The 17,383-nt window shown below is 49.3% G+C and overlaps 6 protein-coding genes across 6 annotated transcripts; 4 read left to right on the forward strand and 2 right to left on the reverse strand.

Moving 5' to 3' along the window:
* Positions 1-103: 103 nt before the first annotated feature.
* On the reverse strand, positions 104-1,769 carry COCSADRAFT_32320 (uncharacterized protein). The gene has a single exon (XM_007696069.1). The coding sequence runs from the start codon at positions 1,749-1,751 to the stop codon at positions 246-248; it is 1,506 nt and encodes a 501-aa protein (XP_007694259.1). The 5' UTR covers positions 1,752-1,769; the 3' UTR covers positions 104-245.
* A 574-nt stretch (positions 1,770-2,343) lies between these two features.
* COCSADRAFT_32321 (glycosyltransferase family 31 protein) lies at positions 2,344-4,149 on the reverse strand. The gene has a single exon (XM_007696070.1). It carries the CDS (start codon positions 4,030-4,032, stop codon positions 2,614-2,616), a length of 1,419 nt encoding a protein of 472 aa, XP_007694260.1. The 5' UTR covers positions 4,033-4,149; the 3' UTR covers positions 2,344-2,613.
* Positions 4,150-4,169: 20 nt separating this feature from the next.
* Positions 4,170-4,438, forward strand: COCSADRAFT_212159 (uncharacterized protein). The gene has a single exon (XM_007696713.1). It carries the CDS (start codon positions 4,197-4,199, stop codon positions 4,389-4,391), a length of 195 nt encoding a protein of 64 aa, XP_007694903.1. The 5' UTR covers positions 4,170-4,196; the 3' UTR covers positions 4,392-4,438.
* Positions 4,439-6,131: 1,693 nt separating this feature from the next.
* Positions 6,132-6,722, forward strand: COCSADRAFT_57675 (uncharacterized protein; the record flags this gene model as incomplete). The annotated part of the gene is made up of 1 exon (XM_007696220.1): positions 6,132-6,722. A coding segment is annotated over one exon (591 nt), but the record flags the coding sequence as incomplete, so codon positions are not given.
* Positions 6,723-10,671: 3,949 nt separating this feature from the next.
* Positions 10,672-11,710, forward strand: COCSADRAFT_32322 (uncharacterized protein). The gene has a single exon (XM_007696071.1). It carries the CDS (start codon positions 10,757-10,759, stop codon positions 11,384-11,386), a length of 630 nt encoding a protein of 209 aa, XP_007694261.1. The 5' UTR covers positions 10,672-10,756; the 3' UTR covers positions 11,387-11,710.
* A 1,604-nt stretch (positions 11,711-13,314) lies between these two features.
* Positions 13,315-16,338, forward strand: COCSADRAFT_131639 (uncharacterized protein; the record flags this gene model as incomplete). The annotated part of the gene is made up of 1 exon (XM_007696714.1): positions 13,315-16,338. The coding sequence occupies exon 1, from the start codon at positions 13,330-13,332 to the stop codon at positions 16,336-16,338; it is 3,009 nt and encodes a 1,002-aa protein (XP_007694904.1). The 5' UTR covers positions 13,315-13,329.
* Positions 16,339-17,383: the final 1,045 nt, after the last annotated feature.

Raw genomic sequence — 17,383 nt, forward strand, 5'->3', positions numbered from 1 at the left:
TTTCTCCATTGAAAAATATAATAGAATAAACGACAAAACGATCAAGTACGAGGATATAAAACACTACGAATACAACAAGATCATAAAAACCAAAAAAAACGGCTGTATCAAAACAGCAGACAAGCAATAAAAAACTGGTATTAGCTAACGTGACAAAAAAAATCAACCAGGAATAAAATAATACCAACCACATCCCTTATCCCCTCGCCAACCCCCAAAAAAACATTACCCTACCTGACGCTACGCTACTCCTCCCCTCCACCCCCCAACCTCTGCTTCTTAAACTGCATCCTAACCCCAACCCTCTCCCTCGTCACGGCCTCCAACTTCTCATTCACACTCTGAAACTGCGCCTGCCACTTCTCCATCCAAATAGTCTTTCTCTCCTCCAGCACATCCATTTCATGCTGGAGAGCATGGATCTCGCGGGTGAGTGTCTGCTCCTTCATAACGATGCGGGCGAGGTCTTCGAACTCTGCGTCTTCGGCTGAGCGCTTGGGGTTGCCGCGGAGGGGTTGGATGGCCGGGGAAGAGGTGTCGGTTGTGGTGGCGTCTGTTGTGGGGGGGAGGAAGGTGGAGGGGGAGGTGGTGCGGCTGGGTGGTTGGGAAGTGCCCTGGCGGGGAGCGATGGAGTAGGTGGATTTGCGGGCGAAGACTGGGGGTTTGGGGGTGCGGTTGTGGGAGTGGGGGAGGCGCGGGGGTTCGAGGGCGAGGGTGGATTGGATGTCGCTTTCATCGATGTAGGAGCTTTCGCTTGAGAGACGGTGTTTTGGAGGGTTATTGGGGGCTGGGGCGGCGTCGGCGGTGGCGGCGTCATCGTCTTCGTCTTTAGTGTGAGAGGGGGGTTTGGCGGCGGCGGGACCCATGCGGTCGGCGATGTAGTCAAGTGCGACGCGTAGGCGCTCTGGGTATTTTTTCGTTTCTTTGAGGACGCAGTCGGTTGCGATGCCTGCGGAGATGAAGTAAAACTTTACCATTAGGGTTAGTCTGGCTCTATCAGACTGTTCTAGGACACAGGGCTGCTTTGGGTAGCATTTGCTGAATGGGTGAATGAGGCGCTGTTTGGCGACTGTTTCGGTTTTCATGGGTTCCTCGTCGTGCGCGGTCTGGACGTAGAATCGAACTTCGTGGAAGCCACGCGGTAGGCTGACCATGTAGGCGTATATATCATCGCCGGATTTCGCTTCGCGTCCAACGAAAAGCTTCATCGGTTGAGCTTCAGGTATAGATGTTTGTCCAACGAATTGAACCTCCGATACTTCAGGTAGGTTGTCCAGAAGATACAATGCGTTATGGTTATTCAAGTACTCCAGTAAACGCTCAAGGTCGTGATTGCCTTTGCTATTCCTCAAGTCCCGTGATGATCTGACTGAAGGACTTTGTGGCTCAGGTTTCTCGCCATTTATCACGTGCGTCTTACCAGTACGGCTGCTGGAGCGCAAGGTGTAGGTACTATCTGCGTCCTCGGGCTCCGGGCTTTCTTCTATGGCTTCGCGGTTCCGCCTGGTGCGATTCTGAGTACCATCTTCCTCGTCATGTTTCTCTTCATCAATTCTCTTGACTGCAGAGCTGAATCTTTTGCAAAAGTCTCCTTGGTCGCCCTCGAGGCCATCAATAAGTCCCTGTATTAGAAAGTACCACCGGATAAGCATGCTAAACTTGCGCTTCATGGGCTTAGAATTTTCTGCAAGGTACTTGAATGGCGTAAGAAGGGATGCCTTTATGACTTCGTCTTGAGTTACTGTCGACATTGACGATGAAGATTTGTTTGAGGGCCCGTCAGGAAGAGGCCTGGTACAATAGCGCACTTCTCGCGGCTTTTCTCCGTATCGAGTCAGGTAGGCGAGTATTTGTTGTCCATCAAGACTGCCAACTAAAAGAGAAAACGCAGGATTTGCGCCTGGTTGCGGGACCCAGTTCATACTATCTGCCGATGGCAGAGCATCCAGCTGCGGTCCGGCGCCATAAGAGGCTATGCCTTTCCGAAGGTCGTTGAGTGACATTGTAGGCCTTGGAAAGATGGCTGAGTTTTATCAAATGAACATTTTCATTTGTTTTCAGCGGCTTTTATCGTGATTGCGGTGATGTTGGTAAATAGAAGCAATGAGCGCAAAGTTGTTGGTGTTGACGGACCACGAAGCGGGTCTGCGCGTAGGTATGGTCTGAGCCACGTACACGGTCCAGCCCCTCTCTCCACGGCGCATGCAATTCACGGGATACAGGGCCCCAAGGCAGAGGCAGCGGGCCGATAAGACTGCAAACAATCAAGCCTTGAGCAAGAAACGGGCGAAGGACAGGTTGCAAGGCTGGTACGTGCCGGGAGGGCGGCTGGGGATGGCTGGGGTCTAAGCGAAGACACGTGCTCACGCGTTATACCAAGTATTTGGGAGAGGGAGGGCTGAATCTATTTTTGACCTCCATGTACTCGAATTCCTAGACATTGCCTAGTCAATGCGAGTTTACCCAAGTATCTACCCTTTCTATAACCTCCCTCCGGCAATTCAGGAGCAGGGGCTCTGCGTAGTAAAACAAGACGGAAGAAAAGAAAACGGAAGAATTATGCAGAAGAATACAAAACGCTAAAACGCTGCAAAACAAAGTACTACAAAGGGCCTACTGGAGATGTTGATTGCATCGCTGTCGTCTTGCCCAATTATGAAACCTTGCCTTTTTCCATCCACTCTTCCAACTCAATGTCTGCTTTCCGTCAGTTCCTGGCACCTCTTTGGGCTTGACATAGGACCCAAAGCGTATACTGCTGCTGAGATGACATTTTGTTTCGGGATTGTCATTCCAATTGGTTTGAGGAATCGAAGAATACGACCACTGTACACAATAGGTGCTGGCCTCGCACGATTTTTTGCATGCTTCTGGTGACTCTTCGCCTGACTTGGCGCGGTCCTTGACGTCTTCGTTGTTTGCAAACAGGATGTTCCAGCGTCCGTTTGACGCTTCCGAGGATAAATTGTCCCAGTTGTTTCGTGTAGAGTTTAGGTCTTCCGGGGTGAAGAAGCGGTCCCATAGGTCTGCAAAGCGCATAGGCTGGTGGGCAGGCTGTTCTCTCTCCAATTTAGCCAGATCTCCACCCATGCTTGGTTTGACATGGTGCATGATCATGACTTGCTCGCACCATAGCGAAGGATGGAAGGGCGCGGTGCTGGGGTCGTAGCCGGTAATGCCGGGCCATACGGGAACGGCGGACATGTTGAGCTCCTCCTGCAACACGCTCGTGACTAGATGGTATGCCGATGTATACTCTGGGATGCGCTTTGCCCATTTCTTGATGTAGTCTTTGCGGTCTACCAACAGCTCCGTCATGGCCTTGCGCGACACGATGAAAGAGGTGCCCGAGGGAGCAAATGGGTCGGGGACGAGGGTCTCGGCGGGTATGGGTGGATTAGCAAAGTAGTGTTTTGCGTCGGGATTGTGTTGGCCGAGCCATTCGATCAAGTTTGGCCTGTTGACGTATGTTTCATCGTTGACGAAAATGTACCAGCTGCGGCCGGGTCGGTATTCCCAGGCCGCATTGATTGTCTGTAGGATCTTGTACTTGTCCAGGACCAACATGTCCTTCCTCTCTTCCTCCGGATCCGCCTTTATGAGGTTTTGCAAGGGAATGCTCCTCCGCGCAAAGTCGAGCTGGGTGCGGTATCTCTTCAACTCATCAATGTGCAAGACGACATCGGCGGTGAGGCGCCAGACGACGTCAAAGATGGGCCAGGCGCCAATCTGGGCCTGGAGGTCCGAGAAGAGCAGCAGCATGCCATGGTCCTCGTTGGCGGTATTGAGGATGAGGGGTGCGACCTTGGAGTGAACGTTGATGGCGGTGGTAGTGACGGAGACGACTAGTTGGTCGCGCTCAACCTGGTAAGGGCCGACAGGGGCGCCCTGCTGCTGGGGACGCTGGACGGCAGGCAGTTCTTCCTCGTCGTAGATGCGCGGCCATCCCTTGACCCAGACGAAGATGTAGAGAAAGAAGGCGCTGACGAGTAAGCGGGTGGTGCGCGGCATGTGTTTGCGGAAGGCCGACATAATCGCTAGCAAGTGCGGCGGGGCATGAGGGTGTGTGAAGATGCGAGTCGAGGATGCGGAGACCAAGAGGGTTTAAAAAACGGCCAGTTTGACAGTTTCAGGCCATGGCAATGGCCGTGGTTGCGTTTGAAAAAGGCGCGTGTCGCCAACCGTCGTAGTCAGGGATGCGCCAAGCTAAGCCCCACCAGGACCGTCCGGAAGAGCCCCTGGGCATGTGCTGTGGCGGGCGGGGGCGGCTTGCATGGCCTTTAGCAAAACGACGACACGCGTCAGGGCCTGGCTATGCTTCTGCTCGTCTCAGTCGCCATCTCGTATACGTAGGCATGCCGTCGCCATGGCCGGCTTTGTTTTTTTCGTGATTTTGTTGTGGATGAAATCAGGGACAAAATCATGGACAGTGTCTACAGTGTATCTAAGTACATGCTAAAATAAAATGTACATGCGCGGGCGAATACGGTATCGTTTGGCTGCCCCTTGGTCGTAGCTTTTTTAAGGTCACCAATCACACATGAATTCCCCCATATCTGCTGTCCACCTGTCAACCAGTGATCGGACACCATGGCTGGTGTATCCAAGCGAGCGGCCTGCTACCAAATAGTCTCCTTCACTATCAAAGTGAAAGTGGTTCGTGCGTCCCCTCTACAAACCAAACAGTCTCCTTCACTATCAGAGTCGGCGGAGTCCGTGCGTTCAAATTCGTAGTAGAAGAGCGCATAAAAAACACCAAGCTCTTTTGAACACACCTCACCTCAACAAACCTCTCACCGTGTCGCCTCTGACATGGCGACAAACACTAACAAGAGCAGTGACGCTGTTGCCTCCGAGCAACCTCGCATGCAAACACCGGACCCGCAGCTTGGAAGCGACTTTTCAAGCCGCTTGCACCAGCAGGATATTGACGCCATTTACTTTGTCGAATATGGTATCCAAAATTTGCCGTCTTCGCATACATTGTGTACCGCCGTCGTACTAACAGATATTACATAGGAGAAACCACAGACGAAGACCGCTACGACTGGATCTTGCTGTTCTGTGGCCTCCGTCAAGATATGTTGAAAATCCAAGAAGATATGCGTATCATTGCGGATGAGGGGGTGGATATCAACTCTGCCGCCTCATACTTCTTCGGTCAATTCCACGAGGTCATGCAGAAGCGTGTTGCAGCAGTGGGACGCGGCGAACCTATTGTCGTCAAAGTGAGAAACACGTTCAGCTAGACAAAAACAGGCGATCCTAACTCGATACACAGGGCCACCCGGATAGGATGCCAGGAGCTATGATGAAGAAATGGGCAGCCGATATCGCAAAGGGTAAACCTTCACTTTATCATCGCCTCGAGGCTGCACTTGCCAAAGAGTTGAAGGAACGTGGAGAGTTTGAGTTTCATGGGCTCGACCTAAAAATGGCTAAAGCAACTGCGTCAGCCGACACCTTGGAAGTAGAACACACTGGGCTTGGCGAGTCGACGTCTGCTGTGGAAGACGTGCAGGAATGATATCGTTGGTGTCGCGAAGGAAAAGGGATGATTGATGGTCATGGAGGTACTTTCTGGGTTCACCGAAAGTTACGTTTCTCAACGGTATTCAGGAACACACTAGAAAGACGAAGGCAGTGATAGAGCCTTCAACCAAAGCGCATGTTCTTTGTGATTTCATCAATATTGACTTGGCCCGGCATAACATCAGAAGCTTCCTCTCACTTCTTCCATACACCTCACTGCGACGAGCACACTGATTTAATTCTCAAATGTTCAAATACTTATACATTGACAATGAGACAGGTTGAAAAAACTTCAACTCCATTGTAGAGTGTACAGTGATGTCGCTTGGTCACTGTGAGAAATGTATATCTAGGCTGCACTAACGCTCTTTCCCGCTTCGTTATCGGTACCAACTCTCCGCTGACTAAAAGTTGCGCCTGGGCAAGCATTGGCGCCTCACGCGCTTGTTTGGGTGTAAGTGACGTTACACAAAGTGAACAGTGGTTGCTACACCGCCCTATATTAATATCTTTCAAGGTCATTCACTCAACTGGCTGCACCCTCCCTCAACACAACAAACTAACCTGGAATCATGACGCACCTCAAACTTGCTCAATCAACTCCGCCATTACTTCCGCCCCCAAGACAAACTGGACTGACGTGGTCCGACTTCCAATTCGGAAACGATGTAGGCGGCCTCCCCACTTCGCCAGAGATACATCAAGAACGGCAAGTATCTCTAGAACAGACAATCAGCAAGCTCCGTAGAGAGCGTTTCCGCTTCACAAAATCAGTACCCAGTGATCTCAACAGCAGGATCTGTTGTCCTCGCGACCGAGGTGCTGTCCTCGACATCTACGCCGAAGCTCTGAGTAAGATTACTCCCGAAAACCACCGGCAAATCTACGCCGAGGCAAAGTTGAAAATAAAGACTGTGCTGGGCATCTCAAAAGCTGGCCCTAGAAATGACGTTTTTACAAAGATGCTGCTTGCGCCGATTGAGCCGCTGTACGCCATGCCGCGCATTGAGTTCCGCAACGACAAGTTTGGGCATCGCGCAGCTACCAGACTGCAGGAGTGGAGGGACGATGGTTGGCCTAATCAGTACCCGAAGAATGCGATCAGAAAAGAGAAGGCTAGAAAAGGCAAGTTGAGGGGGTGGGTAGATCAAAACTGGGAGGATGAGGGGGCTGAAGAGGGGGACGACAGCGATGAAATTTGAATAGCTGAGATATGTGCAAGATACTGAGAATGTGTGAGTTTCCTGAACAAAACACACGGTCGTCACATCAACAAACAAGAGAAATTAAGCTAAATGAAATGGGTCGCCAGAGGATATGATCACTCATTGTGAAAGCCAATATGTACCATTTCCCGATGTGTGATTGGATCACGATTTGCTGACTACAACATCGCACGGCAAAAACGAATATTGAGACAGTGTCTAGGAACAGAAAACAGCAGTTCAACCGTCAACATGTGTCTCAAAAACCAGCCGTCAATTCAGCCAGGCATGCTCATTTCTGGAAATGTTCCTTTTATAGCAAGCCTGCACCTCGTGGTTCATGTTTATAAAACTCCGCATTTTATATTCTTCCTTAACTAATCCATACTGAACACAATGAAAATATTTCATATCCACGCCGGGAACCATAAGACTATCAATATCGAATGACATCATATAATGTCTTGAATTAGTCTTTTACCAAAACCCAAACCTTTCACTCCTACGCAAAATTACCGACATTATCCCACTTAACGTTATTCATCAACAATGCAGTACATTAGTTATGTATTTTTATTTCTCTTTTATGCCCCTCTTATTTACAGACTAATTACTCTAACGAAAAAAAAACATTGATACTAAGCTTAGTATCACTTCAATCTATTATAGATATAGATTCACAATCTGACTATAAAATACTCTCTATCATCGCAGCGTAAAGCTATATAAAAGCAAAGTCCGTATTCCAAGAACCTCCCATCTTAATCTCTCTCGTCGTAGCTACATAACTACACCAATCTAGAAGTCTCCCTCTCCATCCTCATCTTAGTCCGTATTTAAAACCCAGTAGTTCTCTCCTAGCAACATGTACTCTATAAAACAAGCACCCTGTTAGCCTATTTCTCTCTATCTCTCTCCACCTTGCTTTAGTATATATCTCCTTCCCACACTCTTATCCGCCGCCGTCGCCGCCGACTTCTTTTTTTAAAGAAAAGAAAGGAACGAAGGATATACGTACACTACAGGTTTGCTGGCAATTTCTAGGGCAAAAGTACGGCCCCTGAAAATCCACGCTGTAACATTGGGGCCAATTTTGTCTGCCGATCAACGATATTGCGTCTTGTCACATCCGACGGAATGTACGGGGTCTCCCTGTCGAAGTAACAAATGCTACGTAGTGTGGTACATGGCAGAAGTCTTGTGTGTAAGGCACTAGCAAGGGGACAATACAGGCTGGGGTAGAGAGTAGGAGTTATACTATATAGATCTGTGATTATTAAGAGCAGCCAAGTATTTCTCAGGATTTGATTAGGTACAAAATGATCCGAAGAAGAGCCTGATCATCATTTTAGCGTCTCCATAGCACAAAACCTTGGCCATGTACCGCAGTACATAATTCAGTTTTCTGTACCAAAAATATCCTCCCACCACATCCGATAGGTCTTTTTAACCTCTCCTGCTAGAGCTTTTCTACAAGTCTTAACATTTTTCGGCTAAAGAGCTATAAGCTATCAAAGATGTCTTTTGGGGGCTTTCAAACTGTTCTATCTTACATTTGACTTCAGATCTAAGCGAAATGTGTAGAGAAAGCCGTCTTAGCAAAGAGAAATAATAGGAAAGAGCTCATCTTCTTTTAGTAGGTGTGCACGTATACTTTATCTGCGTGTCGTCGCTGACGTCAACTTAATCTTATGTGCATTGCCCGGACTTCCGATAAGCTAGAGAAAGAAAGACAGAAAGAGAGAGAGAGCGCACTATTAACGGGTAGAGGCAATGTGAAACTATGTCCCTTATTGGCTATATTTTCTTTTTTTCCTTAAGTATATAGGGTTTATTTTACTGTAGAGAGAGAGAGAGAGATGGCGGAAATTATGTAGTAGATTGACTCTTGCTTCGACGGCTTTATCCCGGTGTATTACATGCTGATTCGGTGGGAATTATCGTACTGCAAGATCGAGTGTACCGCTTCTCTTGGCTGTAACTGCTTCACATACGGAGAACTGACCTTGTTAGTTATCTCATCGGGCGTATTCAGGAACAGTTTAGGTAAGCTTGCGGACTGAAGACCTATTCAATTACTCCGTTTTCCGTCTCCATTTACCCACCGTTTTAGGTATAGCTAAAGTGGTAAACGGGCCTCTACCCCGTTCGCTAGCGACTGTATCACGAAAGGAGCTGAACACCTTGTGTTCTCGAGCTGGAGATGCAGTGTCCTCTCTCGGAGATAATTTTTGTATTACGGATTTTACATACAGTATACGTTTAGCGGTGTGTGAGCCTAGGCATCCAACTCACATCGTTAATCAACAACGCAGTTCATTGTTTATTTTTGAAATACCTTTCACAGCGCTCTTGTTCATCTGCACTTCATTATATAAAATACAGCCAGCCAGTTCCTATATACCTCCCCACTGAACACACTCATCACACTAAATACAATAAATACTTTCCCATACACGCAAAATCACAACATAACACTACAAAATCACACTACACCAGAAGCAAAACTAACATGGCTCCTCAGAAAACCAAGACTTTTACTATAAGGGAACTTGATGCTGCTGTAATTATGCTCGAGATAACTGGAAAAACCACCTACACCGAGGCGGACATAGAGGCAGCTGTTAAGACGCTCAAAGTGCGCGACCTCCTTCCTAGTTGGAGCCACGAAAAAGGAGTGGAGTACTCGCTGGAAGAGTACCTTGCTATGAAGCAGGCCAAGCAGAAGTAGGAGACCCAGGAGACTTAGGAGACTCAGGAGATTCAGTAGGCGAGCGGGTTTAGGAATAGTATTGGAGTAATTACATAGTATGGTGAAATTTGATGATTGAGAAGTGTATGTGAGTGATTGTGATCAATGTGCATAGATCCTAATGTTATTTACTCAGCGCCGAGACACTCTTGTTAAATTTATCTTACAGATGTCTAGATTTGGTCATCCTATTCGAATCAAGTTTATACCACTATCAGCTTACCATCCCGCCCTTCAGCGAGCCTAGTTAGCCAGACCGCACAAGTCTCCGCATTTGAACTGGACAATAGGCTTCAGAAAGCGTCGCCTATAAATTCAAGCAAGAAGCGTTAAGGCCTTGGATAGAACCGACACGAGAAGAATATATGACGTCACCTGCCGCGAAGCGAAATATATAACAAAATAAAATAAACTATAGTTAAGCACTTGAAACTTCAATTATATTTATAATGTGATAGCGTCTACTTTTAAGATCTATTTGTAGTAACAATGTCACGGCGCTGGCTGAGTGGCCGGCGCGCGATCGTCTGATTGGCTGCCGACAGAATCCGGGTGAGGGTCCGAGCACCCGGATTCTGCAAAACCGCCGCAACTTCACTAGTGTAGCTCTTCGAGCTACGTCCTGTCTTCTACTCTATACTACCTGTAGTGAGAGCCTGTTGATTAGCTGTAGCAATAGAACCTGTACACGCGCCTGTCCTCTCTGCCCGTGAGCCCGTACCGTGACAAACAATATGAGAAAGTTTTATAGAAATACGCTATACGTCTTATAGTTAAGAAATACTAGATCTATAGTATTCTTTATATGTCAGGCGGTAGGATTAGTTAATATAGACGCGAGGTGAGGGCAACAATAGCAAAGGTAGTTGAATAGACTATATTTACTGTAGACGAACAGCTAGTGAGCCAAGGCAGTGTTCATTAGGCTTATCTATAAGGCTAAGTTAGACATGACTAAGGAGGCCATAAAGAGGCCCAGAGGGGGTCAGAGGAAGCTAGGCTCTGACATTGTTTAAGCGGCGAGTGGCCTCCATTTGAGCCCCGATAAGCATGGATGGTAAGCTGGTAATACATCACCCTTGGCGACATAATGTAAGCCGGCAGCGTCTGTGCGAGCCTTGTGCGACCCCTATGACGTTCTGGTGCGGGGTAAGAGTTGCTCATTCTATCACGACTTAGCTAATTTGACTTGACCGAGACACTTCTGTACCCAGTATTGTATCATATAAATTATGTCTAGCTACTTCCCGGAAAGACAATTTAAGAAATGACTATTGCCGACTCGAGTCTAGCCTTGTTAATCGACGGCGATAATGTCTCGCCAAAGATCATCGCCGGCCTCATGGCCGAAATCGCCAACTATGGAACCGCCAGCGTCAGGCGGATCTACGGGGATTGGACCAGCCCGTCGCTTAAAGGCTGGAAATCATGTCTTCTAAATCACTCAATTACACCGATTCAACAATTCGCATATACGACAGGGAAGAATGCAACCGACGGCGCTATGATCATAGATGCCATGGACCTACTTTACACTGGCCGCTTTTCAAGCTTCTGCCTCGTATCGAGCGATAGTGACTTCACTCGCCTCGCATCCCGGATTCGTGAGCAGGGTGTCATGGTATATGGCTTTGGAGAACGCAAGACTAGTAACGCTTTTGTTGCAGCCTGTGATAAGTTTATGTACTTTGACGTGCTGAACATAGAGTTCGGAGAGCCAGAGAAACCACCCTATGCCGCTGAGGCACCAAAGCCATATGGGATACCGATTGTAGTGCCTGATTGGCCAAAAAAAGACCGATCGATTCAAAAGCACGTATTGGAATACGTCTGGCGATCTCGAGCACAGGTCACGGCGACAATTGGGCTAATCTGGCTGATGTTGGGAGTTATCTGATCAAGATATCTCCTGACTTGAATGCGCGCAATTACGGCTATGAACGACTTCGTGAGTTTCTCGAAGCGTCGGGAATGGTCGAGGTCAAGTTTAAGAAAATGGGCGATAAGCCTCCGATAGCCCTGGTCAGCCTCAAAGAACAATAGCAAGGGAGTAGAAACTACTGGGTTCAGCACTACAGTACAGTACCCGTCAACCATGGGGTAACGATTTCGCTCATAAGCTTATATAAGAACAAGTAGATGCTAGAGGGATTGGCTACGACATTCTGAGAATAAGGCTATCATGATAGAATGATATGTTGCATTTTTAGCAAAAAGGTGCCTCACCATCTCGTGCAGCTCGCTTCGCAGTGGGTGACGTTACCTAAAGACCTTATAGTATCCCCCCTCTACTACTATCTGGAAAACCCGTCGCGCTAGAAAGATGGTCGCTTTCTAGGTACTTAGTCCCTCAACTAAATGGCATTTATACGCTCTAGGAAGATATCTAATGTCTATGTCTACGTAGCGAGTCACTCTACATAACAGAATGCTATAGATAATCTTCTATACAAGACGAGAATCTGTTAGCTGCCTAATCGCGGTGGGCCAAATGATTCGGGCTTGCTGAAAGTGTCTTCAAAGGGCAGTCTACTAATAGCGCATGTGGCTATTGTTAAACGACGTTTGTAGGTAATAGCTCACTCAAGCATATGATACAGTAACATTAATAATAGTGACAATGATGATAGTATTGCATTGGCTTTATCACTAGCCTTAAAGCAGTCTACTTCAGGAGCTGATCCGGAGCAAGGGCGGAACTCATCGTGATCGGGGTGCTCATCCAGGAGGTAGGCCGGTGTTGTGAACGTCGTGTGAAATAGAATGATAGAAGTAATGTCGATCCAAGCGTGCCGGGACGCATGGTGTAACGGGACACATTTCCTTTCGGGCCCTCGGGTTGCCCGCAGCGCACTTGCATGTAGACAAGCGTAATGCGCATCTACTTTATAGCCCTCGTTCTCCTAGCACATCAGTCTCCGACACCGAAAAGCGCGTTGTTAACCGTGCTGTCGCTTGTTCTGTTAATGCTGTCCCCGACTCTCCGCTAATACCCCCCTGTTTATCCGCGACGATACATATCTGCAAAGAACTCGGTGGGCTAGAAAAGAAGCCGAGATGGCAAAGATTAAGACTGCAGCCTCGAAGTGTCGATTTAGGGTAGAAAGGGTAGGTCCCGGCAGTTTCTCCGCGCAGATGGCAAGATCGTCAAAACGCGACCCTCAGGACGTGCGCTGTTAGCAGTATTTGGCATGCAGACAGAAGCTTGCAGTAGCGTGCTGAAATATCTGTGAGCCCACCTTGCTCGCTGTAGCTAGGAACTGCAGCTTGGAAGGTATACGCGCGCTGCGGGCAGCCGCGCCTCATACTCATGCATTGATTTCTTCGCAAAGCGGCTTATTTGTCGTAGAAATTGCCATCAAAGGGCGCTTGGCTTAGGCTCGTACTACTTTCGCTATAAAGCAATCGACTTTTCGTTGAACGTCTGCGGAATAGTGCGAAAAGTGCGTGCAATAAGACGGTATCTTTACGTCTACACAACCTACATTGCTGCGCACCCTTCCTCGTTAACACGAATCTCGCGAGACGTTACGATGGCAGTCTAAGTAGGACTGCTCTTCCCGCTGGCACCCTGCCCGTGTGCGCAGTAGTCTAACGTGAGTTCACATAGCGAACGCTGTCCAGCGCAAGTTGTGAGGCGGGGCGGCGCAGGATGCTCGATGTGCCCAGCATCCGCTCAACCTGGTCGCATGCACTGCCTCGACAGGCAGCCTTCACAGAAGCCCAGCGCAAGCTTCCTCTGCCTGCTTTGCTCTGTCGCGACTACATGTCTCTACTCTCGACACCATCGAAGTCGTTCGCGCCTCGCCTTTCCTAGGCTAAGCTAAGATTACAAACGCCATGCGGCTTCTCCACTTTAACGCGTTGGGAAGGCTCGTCTTGACAGATTTCCGCGGCAAAACGATTCCGCCCTACGCCATTCTGTCGCACAGATGGAGCGACTCCGAGATCCTGATTGAAGACATATCGAACAGAACCTATAAGGAGAAGGAAGAAGGCTATCGAAAGCTCCAGTTTTGCGCCGAACGGGCGGCGCAGGACGAGCTGCAGTACTTCTGGATTGACACATGCTGCATCGACAGGTGGAACAACAACGAGCGCTCGAAGGCGATCAACTCGATGTTTCAGTGGTACAAGGATGCGACACGATGCTATGTCTTCTTGTCAGACGTCTCGGTGTCGACTGCAACAGAGCTAGTCCAACGCAGCGACTGGGAGGCGTCATTCCGTGCAAGTGGATGGTTCACGCGGGGATGGACGCTGCAAGAGCTGATTGCGCCAGTATCAGTCGAGTTCTTCTCGTGTGAAGGACATCGCATAGGCGACAGAGTATCGCTTGATCAGCTACTACATGACATCACCGGCATCCCGCTCGCGGCATTACGCAACTGTCCTTTACACGAGTTCAGTACATCTGAGCGAAGGCGATGGGTCGAAAACCGCAGAACAAAAGAGGAAGAAGACATTGTATACTGCCTGCTTGGGATTCTTGGTGTCTCTATGCCCACCGCGTACGGCGAAGGAGAGGAGAGTGCAAGAAGCAGACTACAGGCTGAACTGGAGGGAGCTAGCGACGCACCGTCGATCATTCCGTTCTCACAAAACCCCCGCTTTGTAGGCCGAGAGTCGCAGCTTGCCGACCTAGAAGCCAAGCTCTTCACCAACGAACAGACCACGACCACGCTAGCGATTGTTGGACCTGGCGGAACAGGTAAGTCGCAGCTCGCGCTCGAGGTTGCACATAGAACGAGGCAGAACAATAAAAGCTGCTCGGTCTTTTGGATGGATGCGAGCGACAAGGACAGTCTCTACCAGTCGTATACAAGTGTTGCGCAGAAGCTCAGTATACCTGGATGGGACGATGACCAAGTCGACATGAAGCAGCTTGCAAAAAGCTGTATAGAAGAGATGAGTGCGCGACAGTGTTTACTGGTCTTCGATAACGCAGAATACACCACTCTACGATCTGGCGGCTCGTCCACAACAGAAGCGGCGGACTTAGCTGACTATCTGCCACAGTTTAAGCTATGTTCTGCTATCTTCACAACAACTAACATCGACACAGCTCAGGCGCTTGCTTCACAGAATGTCATAGCGCTGCGAGAGCTGACACGAGACGCGGCACTGAGGATGCTGCAAGTCCGCTTGGAGAGGCCACTTGCGAACACTGAGCAGCAGGAAGCCGAGCACGTGCTAAGAGAGCTATCGTATCTCCCGCTAGCAGTCATGCAAGCAGCGGCCTGTATGAAAGCTATCGGTATGACGGTACAGGAGTATCGAGCACGGCTGGATGAGCACAAAGAACTAGCTATCGAGCAGGGCGGTGACTCGTCTAGTGGTAGACTACAAGATTCTGGCGTAAAAGACCCTGTGGCTGCTGCATTGTTTCTCTCTATATACGAGATCAGTCGCGATAATGCGCTTGCCGCAGACTATCTGTTTCTTGCTGCATGCTTAGACCGGAAAGACATCTCGCTCGACCTTCTAGAGGCAGCCTCGGTGCAAGCAAGAGAGGATGCTATCAGGGTACTTGACAAGTATGCGCTCGTCGCTAGGCGGCCTGCTGAGTCTGCGCTCGATGTTCATCGACTCGTCCATCAAGCTCTACGCAAGCGGCTGCAAGTGCAGGGACGGCTCTTACAGTGGACTCAACGCACGATCACACAGCTACTCCAAGTGTTTCCAGACGGCGATCATAGCAACAGAAGTAAGTGGAGACGACTGCTTCCGCATGCCCAGTATGCTCTGTCGCATAGTGCGACGGATGATAACAACGAAGAAAGATTACGGCTTGCATCAAGATGTGCTATAACTCTGCTTAGTGACGGACGGTATAAGGAAGCCGAAGAGCTGGATGTGCAAGTGCTGCAAGCGAGGAAGAGAGCGCTTGGCGACGAGCATCCTTACACGCTGACTAGCATAGGCAACCTAGCGTCGACGTACAGGAACCAAGGGCGATGGAAGGAGGCTGAAGAGCTGGAGGTACAAGTGCTGCAGGCGAGAAAGAGAGCGCTTGGCGGCGAGCATCGTTCTACGCTGACCAGCATGAACAACCTAGCGGAGACGTACAGGAACCAAGGGCGGTGGAAGGAGGCCGAAGAGCTGCAGGTGCAAGTGATGCAGACGATGAAGAGAGTGCTTACCGACGAGCATCGTTCTACGCTGACCAGCATGAACAACCTAGCAGAGACGTACAGGGATCAAGGGCGGTGGAAGGAGGCCGAAGAGCTGCAGGTGCAAGTGATGCAGACGATGAAGAGAGTGCTCGGTGACAAATATCCTGACACGTTGACTAGCATGGCCAACCTGGCGGCGACATACTGGAACCAAGGGCGATGGAAAGAGGCCGAAGAGCTATTTATGCAAGTGATGCAGACGATGAAGAGAGCGCTTGGCGACGAGCATCCTAACACGCTGACTAGCATGGGCAACCTGGCATCGACGTACAGGAACCAAGGGCGATGGAAAGAGGCCGAAGAGCTAGAGGTGCAAGTGATGCAGACGAGGAAGAGAGTATTTGGCGACAAGCATCCTGACACGCTGGCCAGCATGGGCAACCTGGCGTCAACGTACAATGACCAAGGGCGATGGAAAGAGGCCGAAGAGCTGGAGGTACAAGTGATGCAGACGATGAAGAGAGTGCTTGGCGACAAGCATCCTAACACGCTGACCAGCATGCACAATCTCGCCTTCACGTTGTACTCGCAAGCTCGCCACGAGGAGGCTCTTGCACTGATGGCAACATGCTACCAATCGCGTGTGCAAGCCCTTGGCGGGCGACACCATGATACGAAGTTGTCGCTCTTCACGCTGACTGGCTGGCTAGCGGAATTAGGCGAAGGGCAGTAATAATGTCAATGGCCTACACTCTGTTCTTTCAACCTAGCCTGATAACATTAGTTGAACCTGGGTTTTAAAGCAGTCTAGTAAGTTAATGTCACAGGCCAAGCGCTGTCGGGAACCTCATTACTAATAACGCCGTGCGACGGCCTTCATATAAGCTCAGCTAGGATGCTACAATCAATAAAAAACACATACACTCTCTCCTAATTATTCTGTCTACAATACCCGCACTCAACCGTATGACAGTTAACATAGCGGTGAAAATCAATGATGCAGGTGATTCCAAAAAGAGCTTTGACGCACTTACTATGGCAAGAATATGCGCAGAGTGGGAAAAGACTGATGCGTGAAGCAGGTCCGGGGCGTGGCTCCGAGCGAGGGCGAGCACGGCTGGGAAACAGCTGCTGCACGACCAGGAATCAGAGCTGTTTAAGGCCAGGTGATTAGTGGGAGCCGCCCCAGCCACAGCGCGCAGTGCGGCTCTTATACATCTCAGCACGCTACTGCAAGCTGCTGTATGCGAAGAATCGCTAGCAGTGCACGTCCAGTCAGACACGTTTCGACGATCTTGCCTTTCGCGCGGAGTGAGTGAGTGAGTTGTATTTAACGTCTATATATAAAGCCTCCCTTGGGGCATGTAGACGGGCTATGCCTATGGCTTGCCGTACTATGCCTAGGATGCCTATTCTTATTTACATGATTGTAGTGGTCTAGTAGTGGTCGTTCCGCCTGTTGATCGCCACTGAAATGATTGTGCAGTAGGTGTGTATCCGCCTTTAGTTGTCGTAGCTGATGCTTACTAAGGAGTGTGTAGTATAGAGGACATAGGAAAGAGAAGAGAAGGAGAGAGAAGAGAGAGAAGAGAAAGAGAGAAGAGAAAGAAAGAAAATAGGAAGACAGGAAAAGTCTTACAAGTGTAGGCTCTAGTGAGGCCTATATATTGTGTTATAGAAACCTGTGATTTCTAGGAAGGCGGCAAAGTCCTCTGGCTCTTCCCAGAGCGTCTGGAGGTACTTGATTGCTTCGCTAGGTGTCCTAGGCGGTGCTGGTG

This window comes from Bipolaris sorokiniana, assembly GCF_000338995.1.
Source record: "Bipolaris sorokiniana ND90Pr unplaced genomic scaffold COCSAscaffold_1, whole genome shotgun sequence".
Lineage (NCBI taxonomy): Eukaryota > Fungi > Ascomycota > Dothideomycetes > Pleosporales > Pleosporaceae > Bipolaris > Bipolaris sorokiniana.

Coding starts and splice junctions, on each gene's coding strand:
- COCSADRAFT_212159 (XM_007696713.1), top strand. CDS start 4,197: ATGCGCCAAGCTAAGCCCCACCAGGACCGTCCGGAAGAGCCCCTGGGC.
- COCSADRAFT_32321 (XM_007696070.1), bottom strand. CDS start 4,032: ATGTCGGCCTTCCGCAAACACATGCCGCGCACCACCCGCTTACTCGTC.
- COCSADRAFT_32322 (XM_007696071.1), top strand. CDS start 10,757: ATGACTATTGCCGACTCGAGTCTAGCCTTGTTAATCGACGGCGATAAT.
- COCSADRAFT_32320 (XM_007696069.1), bottom strand. CDS start 1,751: ATGTCGACAGTAACTCAAGACGAAGTCATAAAGGCATCCCTTCTTACG.